Source organism: Corvus cornix, chromosome 1A (genome assembly GCF_000738735.6).
Source record: "Corvus cornix cornix isolate S_Up_H32 chromosome 1A, ASM73873v5, whole genome shotgun sequence".
In the NCBI taxonomy this organism is placed as follows: domain Eukaryota; kingdom Metazoa; phylum Chordata; class Aves; order Passeriformes; family Corvidae; genus Corvus; species Corvus cornix.
The window spans coordinates 37,347,409-37,371,434 of NC_047057.1; the positions used below are offsets into that span (position 1 = coordinate 37,347,409).

The window sequence follows — 24,026 nt, forward strand, 5'->3', positions numbered from 1 at the left end:
TGTTTTGAAAGCAATTCTTTGGAGGAACTAAGATGGATTTTCTGGGAAACAACTGCTTGGGTCAGGCTAGCAGCGGCGTGAGTCAGGATCCCAGGGTGCTGGGCATTTCGCAGACTACTGGAGCAGGGAAGGTTCTAGGGATGACAGAAAGCAACATCATTCACTTTCTGGGTTTTTGTCAGGAATTCCTCTAGCAGAAGACTTCATTGAAACACTTTCAATCTAATTTTCCTTGTAAGAACTGAGGGAAGTGGCACAGGAAATGCTGTCATAGCTCTGTTGCCTGTAAGGAAAACTCTTCATGTCCTGCATTATGTTAACTTGCAGTGATTTTGTTAGTGCTGATCTGTGAAACCTGCCCAAATGTGCTTGAGAGTCTAATCTGCCTCGGAGTGTTTAGGAATTGCCAACTTCCCTAGGCAGGTGAGGAAAGAGGGAAAAATGCTTAGATATTAATCCTTTCTGACGAGTCTAAAAGAACTGTCTGGGTGGTGCTTTTTTGTCTTTCTGTGGCTACCTTCTGTTAAATGTAATAATGGTTTTATTTATTGATTTATTTTTAGCCATTGGTTTAGTCACCACTTGATTATAGATCATTTTTATTTCTGAGCAGGTTGTTTTTATTAATGTCTTTTTTTCAACTTTAAAATTCTCTGGCATCCATTAGCTTGGTATCCAGATACATTAATACCTTTGGAACTCTATGAACTAAGGAAAATTGCTTGGAAGTGGAAAAATCGATGCGACTGGCATGTACTAGGATGTAGGATCCAGACAGTGGTATTTCTAGTAATTTGTCAAGTATCTTTTTAAATATAGGTGCATTATTTTAATTTTCTTCTGTATATTTTGAATGTAGTAATACACCATCTATATATATCTTTAATGTTGCAGATTAATAGTAAATTAGAAATTACTGGTCTTACACAGCATGACTATTTCATAGTTTCCAAAATAGATTGGAATGGTTGTATTTTGGCAATGGTGGTGTTAATGTTTATTTTCACTTTTTAAATTCTATTTGCTAAAAGCTTGCTAGTTTTTCTTCCTATTCAGATGATTAGTCTTAGAACACTGCTTCTCATTGCAAACCTTATATCTGCTGGATCTTGAGTATGCTTACTTATCTCACCAAGTTTTGGTTTTTTTCATTTTTTTTAGGATGTAGATATGATGGATCAAAATGGAATGACACCTTTAATGTGGGCAGCTTACAGAACACATAGGTAATATGTGCAGTTTTGACTTTATCTTAATGTTAACCAAGTGGCATATAGTAGTGACTTGTTTTGGGGTTTTTTGGGAAGTATTTTTTCTGTTGTTAACTAGTCAGTGTTCTTTCCACAGTTGCCTTTTTATCTTTCTTCATTTATGGTTATTGTGAATTCATCCCACTTGGTAGCTCAGCCCCACACAGCCGCTTCCTCACTCCCACCAAGTGGGATGAGGAGGAGAATCAGGAGGGTAAAAGTGAGAAAACTCATGCATTGCAATAAACACAGTTGAATAGATAAAGCAAAATAAGGAATTAATTTGTTACTTTCCATCAGTAGGCAGAAGTTCAGCCATTTCCAGGTCATCAGGGCTCTATCACCTGTAACAGTTACTTGGCAAGGCAGGTGCTGTAACTCTGAATGTTCTCTGCTTCCTACTCCTCTTCCCCAGCTTTTATTGCTGAGCACACTGCCATGCAGTATTGGATATCTCTTTGGTCAGTTGGGGTCGGCTGTCCCAGCTGTGTCCCCTCCCAATTTCTTGTGCACCCGCAGCCTGCTCACTGGCAGGCAGCATGAGGAACAGCAAAGGCCCTGACTCTGTGTAAGCACTGCTCAGCAATAGTTAAAGCATCCCTATGTTACCATCCTGCTTTGATCACAAATCCAAAACAGCACCATAGGAGCTACTATGGAGAAGATTAACTTGATTTCAGCCAAACCCAGTGCAATGACTTTTTCAAGAGAGAAGGTACTGTGAAGAGGTATTCACTATTCCTTCCTGTGGAGATGATTGGAAAAAATTGATGAAAAATAACACTTCTCCAAAGAACAAACATTCGGATTAGATTCCTGTTTGGAAGGGCCCATCTCCATCAATTGCTGGGAGGAGCACAAGCTAGCTCTTACCAATACCTGCCGTTACCAACATTCTCATCCTATTTTATCTTCATCTTCTGGATTGTGAAGTGGAAACATAACATGTTTTGAACTTCCGTTTTTCAAGTATATAATCGTGTGCATATTTTTACAAATCTGTTAGTATTATTAGATTTTTGGTAAACACAAAACTAGAATTGTAGAACAAATGTTTTGTGATATCCCAGAATGAGCTGTCTTAGGGAGATCCTTTAAAAGCCATCAGAATGGTGGTTGGTTTTGGTGGGAAGAGATTTTTGGGTCATTCATAATTGGCAGCAAAAAATGTCACTTTGCTATTACATAGTATACCTGATTAATGATCTTCATAGAAATTGAATGCTTCAGCAATAAGTTGGGATGTATTTGAGTTCATCTGTAGATCTAACAAGAATTTTCTTTCCTAGTGTGGATCCAACGCGATTGCTACTTACATTTAATGTTTCGGTTAATCTGGGAGACAAATACCACAAAAACACAGCATTGCACTGGGCTGTGCTAGCAGGAAATACTACAGTTATTAGTCTTCTGTTAGAAGCTGGAGCTAATGTTGATGCTCAAAATATTAAGGTAAACGTTTGGTCTGTTTTAACTGGAAGTGGTTTGAGGCAGAAATAACAGAGCCTATGATAAATCTCAAGGATAGGTCATTGTGGGTATAGTGGGATCATGAAGGGAGCAAAACCAATGCCACTAATTTGTCATTTGGCAGTTTCTTTCCTAACAGTGATGCATAACCACTAGTTTTGCACCATGAAAAATACTCAAGTAAATAATGTAACAATGATTATGTGTAAATATAGGCGAGTGGGGTGTGCAATTAGACTGCATGTGTGAAGACCGGTGTATTTGGATGCAAAACTGGAAACCTGACTGAGTATCTTCTAGTGAAGTTCTGAGGTGATCGTTTGTTGGAGTGAGATGTGAGACATCTCTGTCCTCTTCCAGAGAGCTGACAAATTCTCTCTCTAGTCGGTCTCCCAGTGCTAGTAAGCAAACTGGAAGCCTGAAAATGCCAGTAGGAGTAAAATAAGCAAAGGGGCTCTTTTTTTGCATGTGAACTTAACTTGCCTGATTACTAGAATTTCTTAACAATGCATCTAGATTCTGTACTAACAGAGCCCGTCTCCAGCATATGTTAGACCAGCAAAACAGCTCTTAGAATTTCTGCCACAGACTTGGAGCTTCTCCAGCCTTGGAAGGTGTGCCTTTGGGATGTGGTTTTGTCCATTACCTCCAGATGCTCTGTATATCAACTTAGATGCATTTTGCTGCCCAAACTGTTTCATCTGTGGTGTCAGAGAATTCACTTTCAGAAAAAGAATTCTCTACTCAATTTCTCTGCAAATATTTGTATTTTCCACTTAAAGAGTGCTACAGGCAGAGTGGTTACACTTGAAAACACAGCTTTAATGTGTTAACACATAATTTAATTTGTTTGTCCTTTCACCATTTTTTCTACTGATTAAGATGGCCAGGGCCTATTTTGCTTGGACACAAGTGATAGAACTATATTAAAAAAAAAAAAAAAAAGAAAAGTGTGCATCAGTTTTCTTGAAGAGCATGGAACAGCCTTTTTAAAGGTGCAGCCAAATTTTGCTGGCAGCTTTTTAGCTCCTACATCCACTTCAGAATATCAGAAATGTTCATAATCATGAATGAAAACTCACTGGAAGAAATCATGGCTTTTTACATGTTTAAAACAAATTAGCTAGCCTCTTGCATGCACTGAGGTGTGAATATATATTATTCCTGGTCTGTAAGGTCAGTTGTGTGGATGAATTATGCTTCTAGTCTCACTTCTTGTGTTGAAAATTCCTATGCCACCTATGGTAAAAAAATTAAGGTATTTTTGTGGAAAAAAAATCAGTATGTCATACCTTGCTTGTCTTGACAGACTGATTAATGTGATTAGAGTTCTGAAGTCATCACCTTACCTGCATTTCTGGACTCTTATGAAATCCGTAACAAAAATTTCTGTGTTTGGCTATATGAAGAAGTATCTGCTAGCCTGCTAGGTCATGGTCTTGCCTTCTTTATTGACAGACAGCAGCAGTCAGTAGAAAAATAGGTTTTTGTACCTGCTGGATCATGATAATCTTTCCAGTCGTGCCAGAAGACATGTGTCTGGTTTCACTGACCACTGCCTATCTTACGCAGTGGAGTCTAGGTTTCTTGCATGCCTTCCCAGGTTTTTAGAATCTTCAGAGGATCAAAATCATTTGAGCAATGTCAGTTTTGCCATCCAGCCTTTATAACGGATGCTGATAAGTGGTAGTAAATGTATAGGAAATATGAAAATTTGGTGGATTCGTAAAGGCATATAGAAACTCAGTTTGGTGCCTCTCCTTTGACTGTTCAGCAAAAAAGTTTTCTTTGAGCCGAAAACTAATTGTTAAGTGTTTGGCTCGTGTTTCCTCAGAATTAAAAGGAATTGTGAAGGGCTTCTTTCTAATGCAGTCACTTCCAGATTTCTGCAGCGCTATCTTGTGAAGTCCTTTTCTCAGATACCCCACGGAATTCACCAAGAATGGTGGTAAAACAGCTGAGATTAAAGAAATAGATTGGCTGAAAGCTGTTAATCTTCAAATGATGAAGTGACTGAAATATTAGATGCGAGGTTTGACTTTATTGTTATCAGCTCCAGTTAGTCTGTGTTAGAAAGGCACATGCTGCTGGCTGCCTAGGATTGGAACAAACCAGGACCAGTCATCTCAGGAAGGTGTTCTTTACTTTGCATGACAGTTTGTGAAGCATTTGAACAATAGCACTCCTATTCTAGAGCAAAGCTTGATACAAGCAGTGAGTTAGTCCTGTTTTGTTATGTACCCTCCTTTTATTACACTGTACAAGAAATTAATATTTTCCTTTCGGTAGTAAGATACTTTCTTTTTTTCTTTTTGAGAACTAGATTAATGTTAGAGTTAGAAGCTGCTTTTCAGTAATCAAAGTAGAGTGAGTTTTTTTGTTTGGTTGATTTTTTTTTCTTGAGGAAATTATCTTGCCACACCAGTAGACAGATTGGGCAGATGAGGACAGGATTTCCCAGGGAGCCGGGTTATCACTGGGGAAAACTTGTAAATTTTATCATTGGGGAAAACTTGTAAATTTTATTTAAGTATGAGCAGAGACTCCTTTTTTTAGTAGAGAGATATAGAGACCTAAAAGAGCTCTTAAGGTCTAAGAAAGATTTTTTTTTTTTTTTTTTTTAAATCTGTAAGTGAATCATTTCTTGAACTTTAAATGTAGTTCTTGATTATGCAGTGTATCTTAGGCTTGTCCGTGAAAGTCTGCGTGTACATTTCCCTATCATAATGACTCTTCAGATTATTCTTTCTATCTAAATACTTTAAATATATATTGAATATATTATTGAAGCCTTATTGCTTGCTGACAATCTTAAGTGTTACTAGATTAAGTTCCCCAATATATTTTTTCTTAAATTTTTAAGCAAGTCAGCCATCCACTACTCCTGTAAAGACAAGGAAAATATTAAAATGGCCAGATGATGAGAAGTATAGTCAAAGACTTCTTTAAAGCTCCCTCAATTTTTTTATCTAGGCAGTTCCTAGGTGTCTCATGGCCCTCTAGTGGAAGGGATGCTCAGCTGGACCCCAAGACAACTTCAGGATTTACTTGGGAGATCAACTCCCAGAGGGGATTGCTTGTCCACAGGTAATCTTTACAGTCTGGCTATATAAGGTGATACTAAAACAACAGCATCTCTGGAGTTTCCCAGATACAAGTAATTCAAGGTGCTATTAAACTTGTGATGAAACAGGCACCAATAGTTTGATTTCAGGCATTTCTGTTGAGAATGGAGTTCATTTAATCTGTTTAAAAAAACATATGGCTAAATAACTTTGAAGCCAAGTTAACTCAGAGAAGGTTATTCTTTTTTAACTGATTTTGCTAGTTATACTTCTCGCACAGAAGGTGTGAAAGGTCCTGTTAAGTAGCAAAAAGCTTCACCTCATAATTTGTAGTCTGTGCTATTTACTCTCCTAAAGATTTGGAGCAAGATTTCAAAGGCAAAGATGACAGTTAAGTACTCAATTCCCATTGTCTTTCTATGGGATACAGATAGCTAACTGTAGTTTTTAATCTTTGAAATCGCTTCTGTCTATAGTAATTATTGCCCTTTCTGGGTAGTTTCAGTTTCTAGTACCTGTCTCACTTTTTTTTTAGGAGGGGGCCGAGCGATGGAGGATTCAGCCATTTTTCAAGCCTCCATGAATGATTTGTTTAGGAGGGGAGTTAACTCCAGTAGAAGAGAGGAAGAGTCAAATGCAAAACTGAAGCTGGAGGTACCTGCAATTGGTTGTCTCTTGCCTCCTCTATAATTTTAGACCAAGTCAGTAACTTTTTCATTTAGCTCTCTTCCTAAATGTTTAAAAAGCAATAAAATCAAATCAGTTTGGTAGGCACCTCTGGTCCCTGTATCTTCTGCTCTATGTTTCTCTTTTGCTTCGTCTATTAGTCCTTTCTGAAATTACAGAAATAAAAACATAGGCCATTGCTGGCTTAGCACCCAAAATACATGAAGCACAAGCTCAGAGTAAAAGCTCAGAGTTTTGAAATAAGATGGACATGAGCACTCAGTTTATTCTTCCATGTTTTCTTCCTAGGACTTCAGTAGCTGAAATGAACCTAAGAACATTAAGCTTGTGGAAAAAAAAATCCTAGAAGCATTCCATAATATTAGTAACTTCACTCTGCCAAAAGGCAGAGAATTAACTAAGAAGTCAGGCTTTAGACTTCGGAGACTTTCCATGATCCAGTGGGTCACAAGTTCTTATTCTTTGCTTGATTTCTGCTGCCTGTCAATAGCTGAGGGGGAAGCACAGTCTTTCATTTACAGGCTAATAGACTGTGTATAGAATAGTGGAACACAGATTTGTTATATGCCAAAGGCAACAATTATTACTGTCAGGACGTACATCTTGTCAGGATCATACATTTAATATTTGACTTGTCCACACTTTTATAGTTCTGAGAGAGTGAAAAACCAAAAGGAATGAATGATGTTTGGTGTCAAGTAAGCTGCAGAGCAAAAAGTATGCCAGCATGTAGTTAAACTGATTTAAGATGTATTGTTTTTAACAGCCAATCTTCTGTTTCAAAAGTACTTCAAATGCATTTTATTTTTAAATTGGATGTTTCCCACATTTATACTCTTGACAGGGAGAATCACCACTTGATCTTGCAAAACAAAGGAAGAATGTTTGGATGATCAATCATCTACAAGAAGCAAGACAGGCAAAGGGGTATGATAGTCCATCGTTTCTGAGAAAACTAAAAGCAGATAAGGTAAGTAGTAGTATAACACTTGCGTAGATCAATCTTACCACTGCTCTTGGTTTGGGGACCTGTGTGTTTGTTTATGGGAAGTTCAGGACTGTGGTTTCCCCACATTTCAACTTTAAGGAATGTCTTTTTATTATGGAAAAAGTAATTGCAAAAGAAAAAAAAATGTGCTTTATTTAGAGCAGGAGGAAATAAACCCTAAGATTCCATACCCTTACTTTTAGTTTTTGTGCTAACGCAATATTAGGAAAGTATTGAGTGGTCTCGTATTGTTGGGGTAAGCCAAGGCTTTCCAAAACTGACTCTCAGGTAGCTGAGGAAAGAAGCATTTTGGGTATCCTGAGCTTTGATCTCCTCTCTAATTATGTATTGTTTATTGTTATTGGTTGAATGAAAGAAGCATTCAGTCTTAGTAGTATAATGTAATATATAAATACCTAACGTGGAGGCCTTTTGCTTCTCAGGGTATTGTTTAATACTGCAGATAGGAAGAGGCAGGAAATGAGGGTGTAAGGGTTAACATACTGCTCTAGCATGAAGAACTGTCCTCCTGCCTATTGTTTGATAACTTAAAAAGAGTTAATGTTTTCTTCTTAGTATCCATCAACACTCAGGCAGAGTGTTGTGCTGGATATTAAGTATTGGTACCACTGATTTGTTATAATTTTTTGATTTAAAGATGTATTGCATCAAGATGCTCAAAGTACTGCTACAATCTGTGCTTTAACCCTGTGGCACTATAACAGTGCAGCAAATATTGACCTGAAGTGATTTGTACATTTCATTGTCACTGTGCTTTGATTATCTGGAAAGAGTTTAGTGCTCTCATCAGGAGATGTACACGCATAATGTAAGATAAAAAAGGTCCTATCTTTATTCGTAGATGCTTCAGTATGACTTAAAGACTGCAGTTACGTGAGTAGTAAAAGTTCACTGAGATTGTCATGTGCTGTGCTGCAGTTTATACACTTAGGGATTCTTTAAGAAGTGCTAATGTTGCCTTGATTCTGGATTAGCAGCAAAGTCTCTAGAAGACAGTTTTAAAACAAACAAAGTTACTGATTCATAATATTATTTTAGGAAGGTTTCTTTTCCTTGCAAATTCATTGGAGGTATGTAAATACAGGAAATGAGAAAAATTTATGAAGATTTATGCCCCAGTGTAAAGCTTCCTGAGAATTTAATTTTCATGACTGTTCTGTTTATCAGAGAATATTATGCAATCTGTTCCTGAAAATATAATTACTTACTGGTGTTTGTTTCTACATAGGAATTCCGTCAGAAGGTGATGCTGGGAACTCCTTTCCTAGTTATTTGGCTGGTTGGGTTTATAGCAGACCTAGACATTGATTCTTGGCTCATTAAAGGGCTGATGTATGGTGGCGTTTGGGCTATGGTGCAGTTTCTTTCAAAGTAAGTGTTCTACTGGGACACTGTCTGTTTAGTGTGCATGCAAGAAGTATTTTGCTGGCATCTTTATTGGATAGATAACCTTAAATTTCCATTTGTTGGAATTGGTCTTTATTTCTGGGAAAGATCTTGTGCAACTGTAGCTCCTGTAATGCTCTTTTGTCTTGCGAAACATGGAATTATCTTGGGTGAATACCACTGAGCTAACAGAAGCTAACAGCAGAACAGAAATTCAGTCATTATCCAGAGGAGGGTGCTGAATGTCTGTCTACAAAGAGTTATCAGCATGAATATTACAGAAAGCAGGCAATGGAAAAGTTACTATAAAGTAATAAAGACAGTGTGCAAGTGTACCATTAAAACTGGGTTTTTTTAGTAATTTAAATGCATAAAGGCATCTAAAGAGATTTATAGAGAAATTAAGTCAGAATCAGATTTCATAGCTTTTGTTATTGTGGAAAGAAGTGACTAAAGAAAAAGCCTGCTTTCTGATAGTGTTTTTTATACATCTTGTTACCCGAAAATAAAGATTTTCAGTTGTATTTATGATTACTTTAAATTTCTGTTAATGCACCTACAAATATATGTGCACACACACACACACACACACACACACACCTAGTCATGCTCCAGTGGATTTTCAAGATCTGTAGACTACATCATCTCTCCTTTCCTATCATTATCATGTGTGGCCAAGATTGAAGAACTTGATGTATCCCCATGCTTAGGACCTTTCCACTTTTCTGGGGTTGGATGTCATGTTTATTTAGAACCACTTGCTTCTCTTTTCTTTCTGTTTGAAGAGGAAAATATGTCTGCTCCTTAAACCAAGTTCAGAAGATTTTAGTGGACTTAGAAGACTGGGAGGGCAGTGGAAGGTTATCAGGCTTTTGCAGGATCTTGGAGATGATCTGTTTAGTCTTTTTGTCACCTCTAAAGCTGTGCAATTTGCTGGCCTCCTCTCACAGAAAAAAACTGTTTGACAATGCAGATCCTCAACTGTGCCTCCTACAGAAAGGAGGGACAAGATTTCTTCCAATCTCTCAAGATCTGTGTTTTATCAAGTTTTATATTTTTGGCCTACCTGACATGTGTTCAAGATTAACGTTCTTATTTTCTCTTATCCATTGCTTAATGTTTAGTATAAATCCTTTCTGAAGTGTTTTTCACAAAGCCCAGCTGAATTAAACTTGTGCTGTTATTCTAATAGTGTTTTCCTTCTTTCTGTAGAATTTTTAGCTAATCTGCTTAGCTGTGTTTTCCTCCCTGTTTTCACACACACACAAATGCACAGAAGTCACTGAAAGAAAGATTTGTGCAAAGTAACTACTGTGTGTCCAAATGTGTAGTCACTTACTCATCAAATGAGCTTATGTTCCTTACAGGGTTTTCTCCAAAGACCTAAGGAACTTCCACTACAGAAGAGACAGATACTGTAAGGGAGTAAAGAAGTGAAATGGAAAAACTACTCCCTGCACACACTTGTCTATGGCCGCCCTGAGGGAGCCACCAGCACAAAAAGCAAAATGAATCAATATCAGGGTGTTTAGGCAGATCATGCAGAAGCTTTATTTCAGGGAGGTTAGTTGTTTAGAGTGTTGCTTTCCACAGGTTTCACAGCAATTTCTTCTTGAATATGGAGTAGCCTAGTCATTCACCTAGTTTGTCTCAACTGTATTCAGCTTCATTCAGAAGAGGCTTTAAAATGCGAGAGTGTAAGAAAGTGAAAATAATTCTGATGGCTTAATCTTTTTTTTTTTTTAATTAATGTAGCAGCATTTTATCTTAGAACTTGCAAATGTAGTGATACAGGAACTGAATTAATCTGGATTTTTTTTCCAACTTTCTATTGGCAGCTGTAGCAGAAGCAAAATATTCAATAATCTGAAATATTTCAAGTATATAGGCTGGTAACACCAAGGTCTCTTAAGCTTTTTTCTTAGTGAAGTAATTTTAACGTGCAGTTTTCATTGTATGGGTTTCCAAAACGTCTTTAGCACTGGAATCTCAAAAGTTAATACAATTTGCAACCACTGTTCATGTGGCTAAGAATCTTACAGGTTCCTAACTGCTTTCACAGTGTAGTTTTAGCATGAGTATTTACTCATTCTGCCTGTCTTGGCAGGTTGAAAAAGGGAATTTCTCGTGAACTTTGAACAGAAAAGGGAGGAAAATGTGTTTATGGCATATTTTGCAATATCCCATATAGTACATATTTTAATAGGAAGTGTTTTCCTGAAGCAGTAGTTCAGGATTTACATTTTATAAATCAAAACTTACCATGTGACATTGTTCTACATTACAGGTCATTCTTTGATCACTCCATGCACAGTGCACTGCCTCTTGGAATATATTTGGCAACAAAATTCTGGATGTATGTGACGTGGTTCTTCTGGTTTTGGAACGATATCCTTTTTTTGTGTATAGTAGTATTTTTTTCATGTTCATAGTATGAGGAATTACACAGCTATATCCTGCATATAATAGTAAGTAAACTAATAAAAATTTTAAAAAGGGAATCGCCACCAAACATTGCTTTCCATATTAATGGTGATTATTTTATTGCTTTAAAAATGTGCACGCTATTGCTGTGCTTTGGTAAGTAAAAGATTTTCCTCAAAATTTACTTACAGTAGTCTGCAGAATTTCCTATGCTTTACCAGCTTCTTATGTGGAGGAAATGTTAGCAGCTTTGTAAATTATTCTCTGGCTGTGAGGTGACACAATGTAATTAACTGCATTTTTTAGACACTACTTTTCTGAAAAGCTGTAGGCCACTTCATGGTCTGTATCAATTTCAGTGGAATTGGTTTCATAGTTAGATCTTCCTAAATATTTTGGAAATTCCATTTCATACAAGCTTTAGATACATTTGATAACTATATTTTAAGTTATTTTGAAAACGTGTATTAACAATATTAGATTACAGAGATTCAAAATATTGCTATCTTTTTGTGGTTTTGATTGTCTGTCTAGATATGAATTTCCCTTACTCATGGAGGTAGAAATTGATTCAGAGTTCAGTGGGGAATGTTAGTTTTCCATGGCAAGGAAATAGATTCAAATTTTTAAACAACTTTCTTGGGTATTGTAATTTCAGTAGCCAAGGAAACAAAGAAGAGATTCGATGTTTAATACAGTTCTTATGGTTGTAAATAGTTGCAGTGAATTTTATGAGGATGCTGGTGTGGCTTTTGTAGAAACTGGTTTTCTTTTCATCCTGAAAGGAATTGCCATGAAATAGGATAGTAGCAGTGCTTTTGTTTTGGCATCTTCTTGATATGTTCTGCAAGCCTAACTAAATCAGATGTGTATTTTTGGGTTGAGAATAGAGAGGAGACCCTGCTTCCATGCTACCTTTGGCTTCCATTCTGGCAGTGTTTGCAAAGATGCTGCTGTTCATAGCAGTCCCATGCAGCTGGAAATGACTGTTACGGCATGTTAAAAATAAAAAAAGCCCAACAGCTTAAAAATTAATATCTAGTTGCTGTTAAGTTAAAAAGAATGATGCCAATATTGGTATGTCTTGAAACAGTTATTTAGAAATGCTGGTCCTACTACCAGTCTCTCTGCCTGGCCTGATTATTTTATGTTTTTACTCCAATTCACTGTTGACTGCAGAATGAGAAAAGTGAGTACAAAATGACTATGAAAAAGATTTTCAAAAACAGTAGTTAGAAATAGAAGCTCATGTTAGCCAATGCTGTTACGTGGTTTTGGTTGCAAATGTTGAGCTACTGTGAAATGCTTTCTTGTGCCAACATAACATCAGCTTGGACCAAATCTAAGAATGTGTCCACCTTTGATTTAAAGTCCTTGACCACATTAAAATGGCTGCACAACCAACACAACTTGATGATGGCCTATCTCTTGATGTAGAAAGCTGTCCCTTAAAGCTGGCAAATTGTGAGGTTTTTATCCTGAAGCTCATACTTCCTTTTCTACCATCTTGCTTAGATTTTTATTTCTGTTAGTCATTCTCATTAAGTAGTTTGAAGTTTGGCATATTTTTTTCGTCACAGAATAATGTTAATTGTTCACTAGAAGTATAGACAATTAATTATCGTAAAGAAACCTGACTTCAGAATGTCAATAAAATACTGTCCTGCTTCTGTCCCAAGTGGGTGTCTCACAACCTTTGCAACAGTCTTTTTATCACAGAAGTAGTGGTCTAAGACCTTCAGTTACTAATTACTTTCATTAGAGCTGACACAATTCTCTGACAAGCAGTTTTAGAGACCAAGTGCTTGAGGCCATCTTCCTTTAATTGGTGATTTTTAATTGGAAGTCTTTGTAATAAGATTCCAAATTCATTCTTCTTCTGGAAAATTGCCCTGTAGCTTTATTGCAAAAAAAGAAATTGCATGCCTGCTCTATTTTTATAGCACGAGGCACAGCATTGTGGTTGGATAAAGAATTCCTGTATTTTTACAGCTTTGTATGATTGCTTACAGCAGACTAGAGTACTACTTTACACTCTGTAGTGTTCAAGTGATAAAACCTGTCCTGGAAGTTTTCACAAATTGACTGTCTTTTGCTCAGGGAAGAGAGTTTTTAACCTTAAACAACTATCAGGAGTTGCCTTACTGGAACTTTGTATTTTAAATAACATAAAGATCTTACTTGCTGCAAGTGCTACTTTAATATTTAGGTGTTTGTAAGAATTTTCTTTTCTTGTAGATATATTGAAGGTGTCTGGAAGATCATCAATTCTTTTGTGTTTGATCCTAATGGGACAGAAAAGAGCAGTTAATGCAATGTATCATAAAGAAAAATAAAACCAAGGACTTGCAGTGCATTTTCTTGAATTTCAGTGTGGTCACGTGAAAAATAAGTCTCTAAATTCTAAGGCTTAATAATGTGTCTTTCAAAAAGCCAATATTGAAAATGTACTGAATTTTTTGTAAATGTCTCCATTCTGTTGGATTTTTCTCAGCAGCTTCCGAGTCTGATGTATTTGTTAAAGTAGAAATCCTATTTTTGCAGGGAATGAGGAATATGATCTGTGTATTTATGAGTCTATATATGAGTTTATGGTCCTATGCCTCCCTGCCACTGTTTTGCTGCATCCCTGTAACTATGTTTTGCCTGTAACAAAGGGTAGTTATGTCTTGCTCCATTAGTATATTCTAGTTTTCTAGTGTTTGCAGAGTAGGAGCGAAAATGCCCTCAAAAATCCTACGCACTAAGTCACTACATTTTAATTTAGTTTTATTTTTAAAAGAAAAAAACTTATTTAAAATTACACTTAATAATGTGGGACTAGAATTTCACATTTCGTTCTTTTTCATTAGTATTTATAGGTAGAACATTCTCTTGTGTCCTGTAAATGTCCAGGGCAGATACCAAGATCATATCTCAGTTGTTCCTGCAGTCTTTTCAGTTCCAGCTGAACAAATACTGCCTGTTATGTCAAGAGGTTCTTACACTGCTCTTTCTAAGATGACAGTTTGCTGTAACCCAAAATATTCACAGTATTTTTTTTTTTGTTTCTTCTGCTTCCATTTGTTGCAAATGGGAGTGTGCAGTTTTAATTAAGCAAGCTTTTATGATTATTGCCTTAAAATAGCAATATTTTGCAGTGCTGAGATAATGAGATTGTATAAGCCAATTTATGTTTTTTTTAAAAATTCATCATTGACTAATACTGTATTGATTATCTTATTTGAAATATACTTCACCAATTCATGGGGTCTAGGTTAAAGAAAACAAACATTGCACACTTTTTAAATTAGGGATTTTAGAACAGGGTGTAAGAGAATTTATGATGATTTTCATTCTTTCACAAAGGCAATACAATACCATAGGATTTTAAAAACTGTAACAAGCTAGTTGGTACAGTTAAGCAGTTAAAAAAAATTCATATTACCAAAATTAGTTTCAGGAAAAGAGAAAAAAGCCTTGCATGCAGAAAAAAAAAGTCAGCAGCCATGTTTCTACAGGACCCAAAGACCCCAAAAATCCAAACTCTGGGCCCAGCTAGCCAGAACTTCTGTTCCCATATAAAGTCTAAATGCTTCTTCAAAAAAGTTAAAAAAAAAAAAAAGTTAAAAAAAGAATTCCGGGGTGGAGGAGATACGCTAACTGAATTTATTTGCAAGCTAAGGGATTCTTTTATGTCAGATAGAAATGGAGGTAGGGGGCTTTTGCAGAACTTCAGTTAATTACAAATGGATTTTGTCTAATAAATGCCTAATCAAATAAGGCTTCTCATGTAGCTATCTGCTGTTACCTACCTGGACTCTTAGATCCAGATGTACAGCTGTTATGAATTGGGGATTTGGAGCATCCTTCTTACAAGGAAAGGCTGAGGGAGTTGGGCCTGTTGAGACTCAAGAAGAGATGACTGGGAGGGGATCTCATCAATGTCTCTAAGAATCTGAAGGAAGGGTGTCAGAGGGTGTTTCCAGGCTCTGCTCACTGGTGCCAAGCAATAGGGCAAGAGGCAATGGGCAGAAACCGGTGCACAGAAAGTTCCACCTGAATATGAGAAGGAACTTCTTTACTGTGGGGGTGAGCATGCACTGGAACAGATTGCCCAGAGGGGTTATGGAGTCTCCCTTCATAATTCCAGAACTGTCTGGACACAGTCCTGTGCCGTGTGCTCTGGTATGACTCTGCTTGAGCAGGGAGGTTGGACCAGATGACCCACTGTGGTCTCTTCCAGCCTGACCCATTCTGTGATGCTGTGATTCTGGGAATTGGCAGGTTTATTAGCATGTATTTGATCTCTTGACAGCTTACACTGGCTGCAGATTTTTCTGTGTAGGAGAAAAGGATTTTTGGTTAGTGAAAGGGCACATCTGGGTCTATAATGTGCATTTTGGCTTGATTTCAGACTTGTATGATGTCTGATAGCAGGAAGTTGCATGTATTTGGGGCCTTCTAAATAGACTACAGTTCACGATGAAAAATTAACCTATCCCATGTTTACCTCACTTAGGGCTTGTGTGGTGCTTGTTTGGTTTTAATTTTCTTTTTAATGAAATGACCTTTTTGGTTCCAATTCCTGGAATCATTTTCAGCCTCTTGTATTTGTTCTAATAATTAAAGGATATTGATTAGGACTAAAAGTAGGAAGTGTTTCCTGGGTGTTTCTGCTTTGTCTCTCAATGGAAGCTGGGGAAACTGCATAAAAGAGAGCAAACTGATGGCAAGGCAGGAGGTGTGAATGCCTGGTATATTATACATTTTGCAGCCCTTAATAATATGGTAATGTCCTTTTTCCTTGTGTAGCTGTAAATGAGGATGTTAACACAAAATGAGACACTCTCTCTAGAGAACCAATTCCCTACTCTGAAGCTATTGCAAACCTACAAGGGTTTCTTACATGTGAAGAGTTTTGAGAGATGTCTGTGATGCAAGTTGCTAAGATCTCTTTGGAAGTAAGCTTCAGAGGGGAGTTCAGCATGATTTTAGGTACCTCTAGTGTGGGCATCTGTATTGAAGTTTAAGCACTCTTCGTAGCCAGTGACAAAAAATAACCACTTGTAAGGCTCTGCTTCTCTTACCTAATTTAAATATCTTGATACCGAAGATAGACTGGACATGGCTTTTTTTCCTTTCTGATGTCGGTGAAGGTATACTGCTTGATTTAAAGTGGGTGAGATGAACCTTACAGCTGAAGTTCTATATCTACATTACATGCTGGAAATATCCTGGAGAAGAAAACTTTTAATTTCTCATGTAGTCTCCCAACTGCAGCACAAAGGTGCCTTATCTGCCACAATTTATATTGTCAGCATTGCACTCATCTGACACCACCATGATAAAAGGACAGGCAAAACAGGCTCTCTGGGGCATCTCTTACGTTCTCTCTGTATTTGAGGGAGTAAAATGGGGGAAGAGTAAGTTGAGACAATGGACAGCTGCTGTGTTACAGGTTGTCCGAATTTTAGTTAGTAGAAAAACTATTCCAAAGCATTAAGGTTATAAAAACCCTCGTCGTCTTTTCCCACATCTTCTTTAAGAGTCTAGACATGATGTGTGGTAATTAGAAATGGGTCGTAAAATTGGTTTCAGTTGTACCTTTGTTGTTTGTAACAGTTGTCTGATTAGGGTACATTTAATGAAAAACCAGTTTTCACTGTTGTAAAAAAAACATTTTAGTATTCTAAAGAAAATGTAATCTCTCTCTAGGTAAGCAATTCAGTTGCACCAGCTTATTTTGGCAGCAGGTAGCTTTAGAAAAAAAATAGGAAGAAGTTGGATTGTATAAATTTTGAAGTCTGAGCTTTTCATCTCTAATGTATAAAATAGAACTGTGAATGTTTAAGTTATAGTATAGCTGATGTTTTTTCCCCCTGTTATAAACTTGCAGGAAATGTCTTGTTACTGGAAAGATTAATTCCCTTTAGTGAGCTAATACTAGTATTCTACTATATAAGATACGTTATTTAAACTTTAATTTAGCTTGCCAATTTTTTTTTTTATTAGAAGTTCACAGCCAATTCCTTGCCCCAACAGGTGGACAACAAAAATTATTTGGGATACACTTCACATGAACAATGAGCCTTTGTTAGCATTTCAGAAGTCATAAAGAGGCCAACTTGTATTTGTTTGCATTTCAGGGTTCTTCTGCGTTGCAAGTTGCTTACGTCTGTATGTATCTAAGTTACTCAAAATATAGTGTAATTTAGGGCGTGTAGTGCTTTGTGCCTGAGTGATAGGTGTCCTTTTTGTTTGGATAATGCTGTAGAGGCTTCTGCCACCACAGATTTGTCAGGTAGGGCATCTCCTTGCAGTTATAACTGGCAGCTGACAGCAAGTGTGTTTAGTCAGTTTCGTCAGGTCTTTTGTACGTTTATGAGAATAAATAATTTTTCTTTTGTGGAAAAGAAACATCTGAAGTATTTGGTTTTTCAATGTCACTGCTAAAAATGTTTTAATTCTCTGGAGAAATGTCAAGTGCTGTTAGACTAGACATGTTACATGGCAAGACATTGAATGCAGGAAATGTATTTTAAAACAAGTGGTTATTTTCTGTCTTTATGGTAAGTGATTTTATAAACACTTCCAGAGAATAATAAATCCTGTGGTTTTTTAAGTATTAGACATATTAGTATGTTAAAAATAACTTTCAGTGATGCAAAATATGTGTATTGCCTTATTACAGGACCAGGTTTCAGACACTACCTTTCTTGGAGATAAGTGGTGTTGAGACATGATTGCCATGCAGCAGTGGCCATTGCAGCAAAATTCCTTCTATGGCTAGAAACAGCCCCTCCTGTGATATCACAGGAATGTCAAGCTGCTGAAGACATAGGCAGTCAAATGTCTGTCTTAAAAATAGAGCTCCAAAATGTTTATTCTGAAAACAGGAAATAGTTATTAAGAAGATAAATTTCATGGGACTTAATTTAATTAAAAGGGAGAGCAGTTACAAAAACTGAACTATGGTTATTCATCCTTTAGAAGGATAAATGCTTTAGAAATACCTTATGGAATAGACCATTCTTAAAAGTTAGTTTTGAAGGTTGAGCAGTAGAAAATGCTGAGTACCAAGCTACTTCTTACAGCGGTGCTGAATTTTGTTAATTCTGAGGACAATGACTCCAGGCCATTAGTAAAATTTAAGTTTAGTTAAATTTTATTTCAGAATTATCAGTGAGAATGTTCAAGAGGAAATTCAGTTTTACACTTGAGATTCCTTGACTGTAAACACATCTCAATTTTTTCTTTATACATCTTCCATTCCTTGCTAATAGTGTTGCACTTTTCTACAATTTTGGAAAATCCTGGAAATCTGATCCGGGAATCATCAAAGCCACGGAAGAACAAAAGAAAAAGGTAAACCCAAGAGATATGAACTTGTTCTTCAACAGCCTTCCACCAGCTGATCAGAATAGTTAGTTTACTGTTCAGTTCATTAAATTTCCGTAAGTTGTATAACAGAAGGTTTAAAATGTTGAAAAGTCTTCCAGATTTCTTTTTTTTTACCATGTGTAATGCATTTCAAGTCTAATTGGTGCAAAATTGTATATTGGTCATTTTAAGTAGCAAAATAAAATTGTAGCCTGAATTTTCAATTTAAAAAGTTTGAAAAGCAGTTAAGGGAAAAAGCAAATGTGAGGTTTCAGACTTCTGCCATACTGAAACAAATAGCCCCTGATGGGAAAAGTGTTAGTGAATTTTTTGAAAACCTTCCAGACTTTTAAGCACCTCTAATTTTCTTTACCTTTGTGTCTAAAAGTATTAGACTGACAAACACTTTGAGGCTAAAACAGCCAAAACCCCAGGCAGTTTGGGGTGAGCCTGTATTTTGGCATAAATGTCAGAGAAAATATGGGTGATCTAATGATATCTAAGACATTATATCATTATTAGTATTTCAAATTTTTAAAAAAAGTTAAGTGCATTATTCTCAGCAGCCAAACTGATCATTGAATATGCCAACAAGTGGCAGAAGCATTTGTTTTGTTTTGTTTTGTTTAAGTTTCCTAGAAGCCACCGTCCCATCTAAAATGAACTTTGAGCTTCTACTTCATGGTTGCTTGTGAAAAGACCTGTGTGGATCAACATCAGACCGCTTGGAGTTTTGTCCTTAAGCAGGAATGAAAATACAATAGCCATTAAAAGGATGGCATAGATGAAGTAATTCTTGTATTCTGCAATTGGTTATAGCTGAGTTCTTAGTCAATGTGCAGATTTGGATTTACTCTCAATTTTCTGTTTCTGTTATTGCCAGTTTGCCAAAGTAAACTCCAAACTAAATTCTTCTCCTTCAACTGGACTAAATTAAGTAGAATAGTCAACAATGACACTTTGGATTGGATTCAGCAAATTGCACAAATATGCAGTTCATTTGATCTACTTACTTAAATAGGCAAGTGTGGTTCCAAAAGCCTTGTTGAACTGGGTAGGAATTGCAAGATGCAACTTCTTGAGGCAGATGCATATGGCTGTGAATGTTTTGGATTGCATCTAACCACATGGTAAAATGTTCTGTTAGCAGGGGTATGAACCACTGTAGGATGTGTGTCTTGCCTTCGTGCAGTGTAGCACTTCCTGACATTTTCATAATTTGTCTTCAAGTATTTAATGCTGAGTTAGCCTTTAGTTTTGAAATAACTAAGGAAGAAAATTCTTTTCATTTCAGGTGACCAAGTTAAGTATGTTTGGAAATGTGTAGTAAGCAACAATTTCAGATGTTTGTTGTTTTAATATGTCATGTCCTTTCTTCTGTGTTACAAAATAACCCAAGTCACTCTTAAAGCAAGTGAAGGAATAAACAAATAAAATTTTGCTATAGTTCAAAAGCATAGAAGGTAGACAAAGGTTTACAAAGCACAATGACGTGGATCTAACTGAAGTGATCCTGGGTCTGCACAAGACTTACATTTAAAAGCTATTCATCTGCTGTTGTTCAGTTCTGTTCTCCTGAGGTTTGGGATTTTGCTTGTGGACAATACTGAACTCCAGTGCTGAGTGTCAGACCATGTACATTCCTTTTTGCATCCTTTCGTTAGTCTGTAGTGTAGTGTTACACTCCCACTGAAATCAAAGGGACTATTTATGAAATTGTCCAAAATGTATTATATGAAATTGTCCAGGGTATCAAAAGTCACACCAGCAGCACTGAAATCACAGTAGGTGACTAGGAATAAGTATAAACTAGAACTAATTTAGAAGTAAATATGCATATTGTTTTAATAAAGTGGATTCAAAATCAAGTTTCATCTGAATTTAATTTGTTCCTGTGTGTAGAAAGTACCTGAAATAAAGGGCTCACAGCCACAGGTCTGAAAATGTTTGTCACCATTTGTTTATATGCTAAATTATAGTTTTTATTTTTCCTGCAGACAATAGTAGAACTTGCAGAGACAGGAAGTCTGGACCTCAGTATATTCTGCAGTACCTGCTTGGTAGTATATTTTTTAATCAACTTCACCACTTACTATTTTTTTTTCCTTTAATGCTAAGCCAGAATTAGTGTTCCTGTAATGAACACATTTGACCTTAATATTGCAGTTTCAAAGGCAGAATTTATTTGTAATATTTAATTTAAACAGTGTTTTCAATACATAATATGTACACAAAAAAACTGCAACAGTGAGGGGGAAAAAAAAATATCACTGTGGAAATAACTTGCCAGTGTCAAAATTCAAGTATCCAGTATGTCTACCAAATTAGTTGGTTATACACCTAACAAGTTATGAAAATCATATGTGACATTCTACTACCTCTGTAACTCACAGTAAAATTATGTTGTGCTTCTGGTAAAATACTTTTTTCCAAAAATCAAGTGTATTTCTCTATCTGGCAGTAGTCCGGAGGAACAAAAAAAGTCTTAATTTCTGTAAAGCAAATACAACATGCTTTTTTTTGGACGTTAACTAGCAAATGGAAAATTCTCAAGGTTATCAGTGTTAACACTGCAAAGCTCTAATGTATGTGGAACATGAATGATGTTAATATTTCCCAGTTTGAAGCTGGAAAATGATATACAAATGTGGCACCTTAAAAATTATGTGTGTATATACAGATATATCTCAGACCACTTCTTTCACGACATAACCTCTCCAGAAAAATTTCTGGGAGTAATTTAGCATTTTAAGTTCCATCGAGTTCTGCTTGTTGAGTCATATTTCTGTCTTTAGAAAAGAAACTAAAAAGTTTACAGTAGAGCTCTGTTATGAATGATACAGAATCATGGAACTCAAGCTCATTCTGTATTTTCATTGTTAAAAGCTGAAATGAAGCTGGTTGCTATACAAAGCTCAATAGCTGGAGGTGATAGAAGAACTTTATATGAAAAAAATAATTCTCTGTATAAGAAAAATAGTGTGAAAATAATTTCAGTGCAGTTGTAAGGATGTTTGTGTTAAACAGTGTGTAGATGAAGCTTAATAGCTAAGATTGCCTTAAGAATTAGCATCAAATTTTAAGTTCTCTGAGGAATTAACAGTAGCACAATCAATATACATTTAAATTGAGGGCTTTTCTGTTTAAAATATATCAGGGTAAGTTGCTTTTGTGAACAAAAGTTTATTATCTGTTACAGATACGGAAGCCAGTGAGGTCCAAACACTGTGGTGTTTGCAATCGATGTATAGCGAAGTTTGATCACCACTGCCCATGGGTGGGCAACTGTGTAGGTGAGTAATTTGCTAAAATGCTCTGCAAGGTTTTGCCCGTTCTTATTTCACGGTGCAAGTGACTTGGCTGCTTAAGAAAAGCTTTTCAGTATTGAGCTTAATTCTTTTCCTACATGTGATTCTCTGCATTGTTCTCATTTGTATTGTCTATTATATACCCATCCTCAAAATTGTTCTGTGTCTAATTCAGTTCACTACTTATGTATTTTTATTAACATAAACCCTAGTAATGAAAAGATGCGAAGCTTAACTGCTGAAAAGGCATGGGCCAAATCCACAACTGATTATTATCCACTATGTAAGATGAAATTTTTTATTTTGACCAATAATATTCAGTAATTTAATAGTAACGTGTACATATTTAAAATTGTTATGATTGTAGAAGTTAGATATAGAATGACTTCCTATTGAGGTATTCTCCTCTTTTTGATCATCCAGGTTGTCTTTTATTCTCCCCAGTGATTATGAAAGGCATGGATATAGAACAGAAGTAAAGTCTCTAAATGCTGCTATTCCCAGTCATACTTTTTGAGAAACTTATTTGAAAACCATTATTATGCAGGGAGCACTGAAGACCTGTTAGCTAGGAAATGAGTGCAGCTTGCTTCACATGTTTAATTTTTTGGGACGCAAGCAGACGTAACTTTAATCTTGGGGAGGAATTAGGACCTTGGTTCACTGACAGCTGACAGCCATAAATGCTTCATTATAGTCCTTTCACATACATATAATAATGAATAATCAGAGTAGTTTGGTCTAAAAATCAAGAGTAAAATAGTCAATCTGGGCATTTAAATTGTAATATAACATCTTTAAAGTCTCATTGAGATCAACTTATATCACCCTCTTCTATTTTATGTTTCCTACAGATGTTACTATCTGAGATATTTTTGGTTTTTATTTTAAATGTTTTACAATGAAAAACTAAGAAATTTTTGATTCAGACAAATGCAGGGGAGCATGGCTCAGGTTTTGCAAGAGTACTGAGGAGTACATGTCAATGGGACAGAAAGATCCAGTATTTTAATCAGTAACTGGAAAATAACAAAAAAGTGGTGGAGGAAAGACCTTAGTTCGTGTGTATTGAGAGAGTGTGTGAGTGATGGGGTTAGGGTAGATGGAAGAAATGGTTTTTAGGTAACAGTGATGATGAAAAGTAGAATCTGTCTTCTAGTGATGGTGTACAGAGTGAGGTAACTGGAGGTAAAAGTAAACATTAGGCCCTTGAAAGTATGCTGGGAAAAAGCATTAGAAATCACGGTATGGGAGCTGGAGCTGAACTGAAGGGAATGATGGTCTGAACAACCTTATATGGCTTCTCTGTCTCAGACTGGTACGTGGTCACTCTAAGCATGGGATTGCAAAACAGAATTCATTCTTAAAACAGCATTCATGGTATATTTGCCAAAAAGGGAAACATGAATCATGCCTTTCTGGAAAGGTAGAATTTGGATGTGTGTGGAATGTGTTAAAAGGATAAGAATGTTGCTAAAGATAGAACTGAGAAATCTTTTAAGAGTGTTTACAGACACTCTGAAGTAAATCCTTTGGGAATAAAACTTGGCACATAAGGAGACTTTGAATATTTTTACCATTTTGAAGAGGTTGACAAAAAGTGGAGACTATTTGAAAAAGAAATTAATCAGCAACTAGGGCAAATCCTTTGCCTCAAAATTTTAGTTAAAATACAGCAAGCAAGTTTCTAGAAGTGATTATATTTATCTTTTAAATGAAATATCAAAATAGCATTATATTTTTTACAGTTATTTTTTTGTTTTAACTGAAGAGGATAACTTTGTTCCTGCCAGTCCAGGAGGCAACTGTAGAGCACAGTACTGTGTTTTGCCCAATCTTATTCAAAATACAGTTTCTCTAGTTTCTTTTTTCACAGATTTTTTTTTTCTTTTTAAACTGCAATCAAGATTGTACCATTTCATTTATAGTTTTAAAAGCTACACCCATGTTTTTACCTCACACATATGGATTTCCTGTTTGACAGAATTTGCTTTAGTATCTTTAAAGATGTTGCTGAAAGAAGCATCCCATCAGATGCCTCTCAGATGGACTTCTAGGTCGCTAT

General features: G+C 36.2%; 1 protein-coding gene across 1 annotated transcript in view; it reads left to right on the forward strand.

The window, feature by feature from the left end:
• ZDHHC17 (zinc finger DHHC-type palmitoyltransferase 17) overlaps positions 1 to 24,026 on the forward strand; it is a 67,805-nt gene that overhangs the window by 35,933 nt on the left and 7,846 nt on the right. Inside the window, exons 6-13 of the mRNA XM_010413715.2 lie at positions 1,162 to 1,226; positions 2,540 to 2,702; positions 7,317 to 7,442; positions 8,710 to 8,852; positions 11,155 to 11,255; positions 18,514 to 18,638; positions 20,651 to 20,713; positions 21,853 to 21,946. Of these exons, the coding sequence (XP_010412017.1) occupies positions 1,162 to 1,226; positions 2,540 to 2,702; positions 7,317 to 7,442; positions 8,710 to 8,852; positions 11,155 to 11,255; positions 18,514 to 18,638; positions 20,651 to 20,713; positions 21,853 to 21,946 (880 nt within the window). The remainder of the gene's footprint in view (positions 1 to 1,161; positions 1,227 to 2,539; positions 2,703 to 7,316; positions 7,443 to 8,709; positions 8,853 to 11,154; positions 11,256 to 18,513; positions 18,639 to 20,650; positions 20,714 to 21,852; positions 21,947 to 24,026) is intronic.